Source organism: Zosterops lateralis (genome assembly GCF_965231275.1).
Source record: "Zosterops lateralis genome assembly, chromosome: 20".
Taxonomy (NCBI): Eukaryota; Metazoa; Chordata; class Aves; order Passeriformes; family Zosteropidae; genus Zosterops; species Zosterops lateralis.
In genome coordinates this window covers 10,519,938-10,528,552 of record NC_139780.1, presented here as the reverse complement: position 1 = coordinate 10,528,552, position 8,615 = coordinate 10,519,938, and the positions used below count along the sequence as shown (strand labels likewise).

Sequence of the window (8,615 nt, the reverse complement as noted above, 5' to 3'; positions counted from 1 at the left end):
GGCTGATCTGCCTGCCTCTTGCATGGATGTGAACTGAATCCATGCATGGATCTGTGCTGGGGTGACACCAGCAGGGTGAGGGTGGCAGGAGGAACATTTGAGGTTTCCCTGCAATTTTGGGTGACAGATGGAATGGGACCCTGAGCTTCCTGCCTCACCCCCTCCCTGCCAGCATCTCCCACCTCCAGGGGCTCAGCTCTGGGCGTCCTGGCACAGAGCAAGGAGTGCTGGATTCCCAGATAAAAGCTGGTGGAGATCCAGGCACAGGGGTGTGCAGGCCCTGCCCTCGTGTAACTCTCCATGGACAGGGGACTTTGGGAAGGTTTTGCCACATCTTCGGAATTCACAGCTCTGGAGACACCAGAAGAAGCTGTGGAGACAAGGCTCAGGATGGGGATCCTGCCACACACCAGAACCCCCATCCTGCTCCCCCGAGGCAGGACTGCAGCACCACAGCACAACACAGAGCCCAGAGGCTGCCAGTGAGAGACAAATATCCTCACATTTAAGATGCATTTCTACCTTGAAAAGCAATTTGCAAACCCACGGAGCGATTCTGACAACCCTCACTGAAACCACCTTCTGAGTTTGCAAGAAAGATGCTTTTACCCACCTGCCAGCCCTGGGATTCATCATCATCAGGGCTTTAAAGTGCTCTACAAGGCAACCCAGCTCTCACATTTGCAGAATTCCAGCAGCTTTCGGAGCCTGCAGCAGCAGTGGGGTGGGTGAAACCTGTGAGCTTCAGGGGGGTTTAGCTAAGGATGTTAATTTGGAGTTTTGAAGAACCTGCAGGAGCCCTGTCAGGTACTGAGAGGCCAAGATGGTGTAGCCAGGGGTGCTGCACTGCCGGGATGGGATTCCATAAAATTTAAAGCTGTTGGGAGAGGCCAAAGAGAAAAGGGAAACCTTTCCCATGTGTTCTTCAAGCCCTTCTCCAAAAGGTTTAGCTTTGAAATGGGACCACACCAACAGCACTCACTCTCTTACTGCATTCCTGGGTAAATACTTCCCTGTGGATTCCTCTGGCTGCTGCACAGCACCAATTAACCCAGGGCCTAATTCAAAAATATATATTTGTTTCTGAGCAGCCGTTAAAATCTTGGGGGAAAGGCAACAAATATACAAGAAAGGAAGGAGAACTAAAAGGCTTTGGTTAGAAAATTAAAGTTGTTTGCCATGGCTTGATGGCTTAATCAGTCGATCAATATTGTTCACAGGGCAGGCAGGGAGGGAGCCATGAGCTATGATGAAAAATGCATGAGGGGACAAGGGAGACCTGGGAGCAGAAAATTAAAAAGTTAGCCTGTTACATTTGTCCAATATTGGCAGAGAAATTAAAGCTCTTTGGGGAGGGGAGCGGGGAGGGAAACGGGAGCGGCCGTGAATCTGCTGCAGGTTCCCTTCACCAGAGAAACTTTGACATTAATTAAGTTGCTTTCTTAGCAAAAAGATGGATTTTGTAACCTTTAGCACTTGCCAGCACCAGGAGCACAGCAGGAGGGGTTTGCACAGGGAAAATGGAGCAGGATTTCTTCCCAGAGGAGCACCCTGGGCTCAGGGTGGGTGACACCAAGTGACAGTGCCCGGGGCGAGGGGCTGCACCCATCCTGCAGCAGGAGGGGACCTGGATGGATCCTGCACAGAAACAACCACACTGGGATGATTCAGCTCTGTCACAGCCAGAGCCACTACAGCACTCTTGTTTCTGCATGTGCATCACTTTCATTTTCTTTCTCTGTATTTGGCCACTCTTGCTCCTGCAGCATTGCTGGCCTTGCAGAAATGAGGATAAGAAGTGCAGGCCTGGAAGATGCTCTGGAAGAGGTGGGAGGCAACCACTCCTTATGGATCATAGTCCTTGGTGTTTGCCTCAGAGACTGGAACTGCTTTCATAACTGCAACAAACTCCAGTGGTAAAGAGCAAAGTCATTAATTATTCAGTTAAATTGCTTTTGGTCACCCAGCCTTTCTAAGGGTGACAAAAATAATTATAAATCCCAGCCTTTTCTCATTTTTCTTCTCAGCATCCAAAGCTGAGAAAAAACCCAGAAATTCTGTAAGTGGGAGAATGGCTCTGTACTTAGGAGTGACCTCCCAACTTCCAGCCCTCACACCCAGAGCAGCCTCTGCTTTCCTTGGAAATTCACATCCCAGGGATAACCAGGCACAGGGACTGCCAGGACAACCAGCAGGGACAGGCACAGACTGAATCCAAACTGCTGGAACTCCTGAGCTGAGTTTCGCTCCCCCTAATGAAAATATTCCAACCTGTTGCCCTTCAAGGCTTTCAGGGACAGAACTGCCTCCTCCTCCCAGGACCCCGGCGAGGGGAGAAGATCCTGATGCCTCTGCTGCAGTTCAGGGGGAAGGAACATGACAAAGGGGTTTGTGTTGCACATCAGTAAGATAAATTATTTCTGTACTGGGGTACCTACAGGGAATTGTGTAACTCTAAATCAGATTCCCCAGTTACAGGTTTAAAATTTCAGGCTCAATTAACAGACTTGGACAAGGCTGTTTTCTGCAACTAATTATCTCCAAATGCCAAGACACGATTCCACACTTGGTACTTCTGTGAACCTCAGGATTTGCTTTCTACACCATTATCTAAGCATAAACAGAAGGGAGCAGCCAGCAATGCCTAAAGCAGGTTGGATATTATCTTATGACCTTTATAGTAACAACAAAAAATGCTTATGCTATCAGAAAGCCAGGACTTCTAATTAGCACAGGAACAGGATGGAGAGTGGGGCTGATTATTTCCAAGGCTCGGGCTCATCCAAGATGCAAACATTGTTCTGTCTTGGCTGATCTTTGGTCTGAGAAGGCTGCTTGGGTCAAAAAACAGCACAAAAAGTTTTCATTAGGTAATTCAACTGCGGCTGGGTTTGAAATGGTCATTATCCCACTGCTATGGTAATTCTGTTTGGTGACTGGCAATATTATTATTAGTATGAAAAAAAGAATAGATCTCATTATTAACATCCTCAAACACACACTCATCCTTCACACACAATGTTGTGCCTCCAGTCATAAACATGCATTTTCTTTCAATTCCTCTTTTTCATACAAGCCAGTCCTGCAACAAAGCTTGTTCAAAGGTAGAAGGAATCTCAAAATTAACTCTGCAGCACTGTCTATTTGACAATTAATGGAGTGATGAGGGTCCTCCAGAGCTCCCCTTCCCAGCTCCCAAGTCAGCTTATTACTGAAGCCTTCATGGTTTGTAGAAGCAGAAGGTGGGAATGAAAGTAGAATTCATCAAATTGGCTGTCAGGGGGTGACACAGGAGATGGGGAGTCAGGAAAATACCAGAGGAGAAACTTCACCCACTACACCCTAGGCTGGGACAGGACCAGGGACCTTTCCCTGTGTCTGGGGGAAGGACAAACAGCCAAGGCTCACAGCATGGAACCTTCCCATCCCTTCCAAGCTCAGGGATTGCTGGAAGGATCCTGCCCTTCTCCAGTGTGTTCCATGTACATTTTAAATCATTTAGGAAACGCACTGGATACCTGAGCTGCAGAAACTCTGCTTTAGGGCTGAATTATTTCAGTGGTAGAACACGACTGTCACTGCTCATCACACCTTTCCTAACCACTTAATACATGCAGATTTTGTTAACATTTCTCATTACAATTTTAGTAAAGGAAAACATCTGTTTCCCCTCCTGCCTTAGAAAGTTACACTGCACTTTCCAAGCTGCCACATGCCTTTGAAATTCCCTGTTTAATCAATGAAATAATCTCCTCTTCCACAAAAAATACCCAGCACTCAGATAAGCAGCCTTGCAACAATCCCCCTCCCAACATTTCAGCACATTTAAATGTTTCCAATTTTCCTAAAGAAAAGAGCAGCACTGAAAAATCCTCACCAAACCCAAAGGTTTTGCTGACCAAATAATGAAACCAAGAGCACAAATCTTGAGAATATAAAATTTATTTCAAGCTTATAAAAGTCCTCTTAATTGCAAATTCTGTCACAAAATGCCAACTGTACAATGGATATTTTCATTAAAGTTTAGAGTAATGATAATTACTGCCAGCTCTTCCCAGGCAGATCATTTCAGATCACACACAGCTTCTTCTCTGAGATGGATCAGTCTCACATGTGCCTGGCAGATGGCTGCTCCAGAGTCAAATGTTTCACTGCAACCTCACTGCTTAGGACAGGCAGCCTCAGGAGTGGAGCCCTCAGTGCTGTCCCTGACTCCTGGGGGTGGCAGCTCTGGGCTCCTACTGCCTGCAGGTGTCGTGGAAAGCCTCGAGGGTTCGGAAGTCCCTCCATGTGGGTGGGAGGCCATCCTGCAGGAACTTCCCACAGCGCTGGCATGGAGCCTGGAACAGCTTTATGTAACTCCTTAACCAGGTCTAAAAGGAAAAGAGGGAGAAATTAAAGAAAACTGGATATGGATGTTCCCCTTTGTCATTATTCTTGTCAAGCGGGAGCAGCAAGGACGGAGGATGTGCTTTGGCCAGGCCCCAGTGAAGTGCAGGGTGATTTTTATAAACACAAACACACTGAAGATTACAAGGTCACTGTAGAGCTGAATTCCCACTATATTAATCATCTCTTGCTTTTTTAGTCACTTAAGCAAATTGGTTAATAGAAATTCCTGCCCTGTGAGCAGGAGGCATTTGCAACTCCAGAATGGTAAGGGGAGGCGAGTGCTGCAACGCCTCATATTTTTACTGGGATATAATTGTTCCTGATGGTGCCTTCTCCAGCTGAGTATTGGTTTGTCTCTTGCCATGACCATCTATCACCCCCTGCTGCACTCCCACTGCAGGCTGGGCTCTCCAGAGCTGAAGACAGAAGGACTCTCACGTCCAGCTAATGAACTTCCTCTCTAATGTGATTTTAGGATCAATACTCACTGGTCATAAAAATACTGAGCCATTTTAAACCTGATTACACTGATGACTACACAGATATATATAAATAAAAGGCCAGCAGTGCTGAACAACACAGGTTAAGTTCAGATGTTCCTTCACAAAGTTCCTGCCTCTGAAATGGGTTGTTCCCATTGTCACACACAGCAATGAGCATTGCATAACCCAATTCCCCACTCAAGGAGACACACCAGTAAAAAAGCCCTAGACCAGCAGATTTATACTGTGAAGGATGCACATGAATCTTGTCATTTAAAGTCCTATTGAATTACATCGATAAGAGAAAATTGCTCTCTGAAGAAGAGGTCAGCTGAGTTTATTGAAACAAATCCTTCCATCTTCATCAGAGTCTTCTCTATAGCAACCAAACCTTGGGCCGTCAATAACTCTCCTCCAGAAGAAGTAGATCTTGTCTGGGCTGAGTAGTAAATATGGGGACAAGGACAATACAACTCTACAAGTAAATTGCTGTTATTTACTTCAGCCTGGATGGGCTTTGCTGGCACTATCGAGAAATCGAATTTTCTGAGCCATAATACAAAAATAGGTAAATGAAGTTAAATTGTGCACTTGAAATGTGTGTTGACAGACGAGAAAGGAATGGGTTCTTCATTCCCATCAGAAAATGAGGGCTTCAGAGGATCCTGTCATGTGGATTGCACAAGTGACAGGGGAAGGTCCAACATATTGACACTTGTGTTGGTTTTGCTTTGTTGGAAGTTTTGGTGTTTTCTCTGGTAAATACAGCAGGGCCTTGGCTCACATAAACCATTTGTTCTATTAAACACTTGTTTTCAGGACCATATTAAACATGGATCTGACCAGTAATGGTTGCTTTCACCTTTCAAAACCTATTATTTTAAGATGCACTTTGCAAATCTCTCATCTTAGTGGCCTTTTTATTACATAACCAATCCAGCACTGCAGGGAGGAGAGCCTGACTCATCTGACATTACACACTGGAAATTAGGGATGTAAAAGTATTGGTGCTATACACTCCCCAAGATAGTCAATGGCAAAATGAGATCTTTGTTTCCCAAAGTCTCGCCGACATCGCTCCAGGTGAAGGGAAGGAAATGGAGGAAAAAGCCTGAATTGTGAAGAAAATCTTTCCCCAAATCCTCCACTGGGATACACTAGCAGAGAGAACAGCAAGAGCCTCCACTGCCAAAATTCATCTTAGTAGAAGGAATTCTGAATCTTAATTCCTTGTTCTCACCCTCTGATTAACAGAGCTGCTTCTTATGCAAGTTTATTTCACAAATACAATTCTAAATACAAACAGAATTAAAGGGGATAAACCTAAATCTGTATATCAAGGCAGAATAGTACTGGATTAATTTTATTCAGTAAGGAGAGATCTGAACACTCCAGTATTTTCTTGCTTCTCCAAACACCTGCTGCTGAGCTGGGTGAGTACAAACAATTCCACAGGAACAAAGTTTGGATAGAGCAAAATGGAACCTTCTGTAAATGATGCCCATCATTTCCAATAGTGGGCAAACTGCTTCAGCTGGAATACACTGACTGGGAATTTCCATTTCCTCTTCCCAGGGAACTTCCAGAGGAGCAGATTTTGTACATCCAGGACTTGCACAGTAGGAACAGTCAAAGGGCTGGGCCATAGGACAGGGCTTGGCTGAGGGAGTTTTTCCTCCTTTTGTGACAGAAGACCCAGAGCTTCGCAGGAACCATCAGGCCAATATTGACACCTGGGACAGAAGAGCCATTCCCAGCTCAGTTTCCCAACACCAATTACCCCAGGGAAATGGGAATGAGCTCTTCATCCCTGTCCAGGGAGGAGACACAAAGAATCACAGCCTCCAGCTTGTTTGAACTGGGGAAATTCCAACTGTACCTGAACTGCCTGATGTCAAATCCCTGCAAACACATTCAAATCTGGCTGGAAAAATGTGTTTTCCACCACACTTACCATGAAAGACCTGACCACCACATCTGGCATCTGGGGCAGCTGGTAGTGCAGCAGGGCAGTGGTTGCATGGTCTGTCACCTGCATCAGAGCAAAACAGAGAGAAAATACCTTTATTTACTCCTCATTTCAGGCAAAGCAGTGTTAACCTGCAGGAAAACTGTGAATTCCATGGGGAGGTAGCAAACCAGAGGAGTACAAGGATTACTCAGTTTCATTTCCTCTGACATCAAGAATCAATTAATACGATTATGGTTTATAAATACTTGCCTTACTAAAAGATTTCTGATAAAAAGCTTTTTAATTTCCCAGACAGAGACATAACAAGCTCATACATCTGGGAATTGCACATGGACACAATACATATAAAATGTGTATTTATAATAACAAGAATAATTAAAGAAAAATCAGGAAAACTAACCAATGCTGACATTTTTTAAAAATAACTACCATCTTTAAAAATTATTCTGGAATGGACCATTTCTGACAGTTATGATACAATTTTCTAGCAGTATTCAGCCTGTCAACTGTTACCAGCACAGTCAACAGCTTACTGCTTCTTAGAAATTCCAGGCTGAATGCAAGAAATTATTGGAAAAACTCTTTAGGTTGGACAATAAAAGACTCAAAACAACAACACAACCACAAGAGCTCTTCCACAGATTTCAACTCATGAATCTCAATGGTTCTCATCAGTAACGTCAAAGCTTCTAACAAAATACATGACTTTATGGAGAGTGATTAAATTGTATTTTCTAGTTCTGACATGGAGGAGTGGAGCTCTTCTCAGGGCCAGTCTACAGACTTTAGAAAACTTGGAGTAAGAGAAAGTGAGAACTGCAATTCCCATTGCTATTCCCAGCTAACTCCAGTTGTTCCCCATTTGCAGTTCAGTCCAATTCAGCAATGGGAGTTGGAGCACTCCAAGTTTCACTGGAGAGAAGAGAGGCTCGTGCTTGAAGCTATTCAGGGAGGTGGTTTTGCCGAAGACATATTCCTGAATAAATCCATGTATAGCCAGGCTCTCATTCACACCACACCAACTTCCTCCACAGAGCACTCCATCACATCAGCCTGTCTGAATCCAGCTCTGAGTTTTCCTGCTATTTTAGACACAGGATCTGCTCCCCATCATTCTCACACACCCAGGACTCACATGTGATTCTGACATTTGGAAGGGAAAACTTTCAGAGCTTTGCACATTCTGGCGAGTTTGCAAAAATATTCACGGAATGGACCTCGGCCCGTTTTAGCCATTTCTATGTTACCATGTAAAAATAAATATGAGAAATAATGTGATGAACTGTGCATTAATAGCACAGCATAACTCAAAGCAGCCGTTGCTTTTAAACATATCTCATGTAGTGCTCAGAAGCCAACCCGAGCCCCAGCAGCTATCTGGATTTCTTTTTGAGATGGTGCTTTTACAGGATGGTAGCAGACATGTCAAAGAATAGGAAGTTCTGAAGATATTTATGAGCAGCCGTTCTCCTTCTGCTGCATTTCTACTTCTAACAAAGTGGGGTTTGTTGTTTTTTTTTCCTCCTGAACAACAAAGTTGTTTTCTCTTGGCACCGAAGAAAGTTGCTTAAAAAATACTGCTATTAACAAATTTAAATTGACTGGCCACTTTGGCGAAGTTGCCCATATGCTGCTGCTATTGTAATGTAAAGATAATGAGATTCCTTGGGGAGATAAAAGCCATCCCAGCATTGCTGGAACACTAATAATGCCTTCTGTACGAAAAGAAGGCGATTTCTACCCTAAGCAAGAGCTGATAGCTAAAAAAG

The 8,615-nt window shown here is 44.4% G+C and overlaps 1 protein-coding gene across 1 annotated transcript in view; it reads right to left on the bottom strand.

The window, feature by feature from the left end:
- Positions 1 to 3,926: 3,926 nt before the first annotated feature.
- MED27 (mediator complex subunit 27) overlaps positions 3,927 to 8,615 on the bottom strand; it is an 85,166-nt gene continuing 80,477 nt past the window's right edge. The window contains exons 7-8 of the mRNA XM_083875843.1: positions 6,829 to 6,906; positions 3,927 to 4,373 (exon numbers count right to left, since the gene is read on the bottom strand). Of these exons, the coding sequence (XP_083731969.1) occupies positions 4,239 to 4,373; positions 6,829 to 6,906 (213 nt within the window). The 3' untranslated portion in view covers positions 3,927 to 4,238. The remainder of the gene's footprint in view (positions 4,374 to 6,828; positions 6,907 to 8,615) is intronic.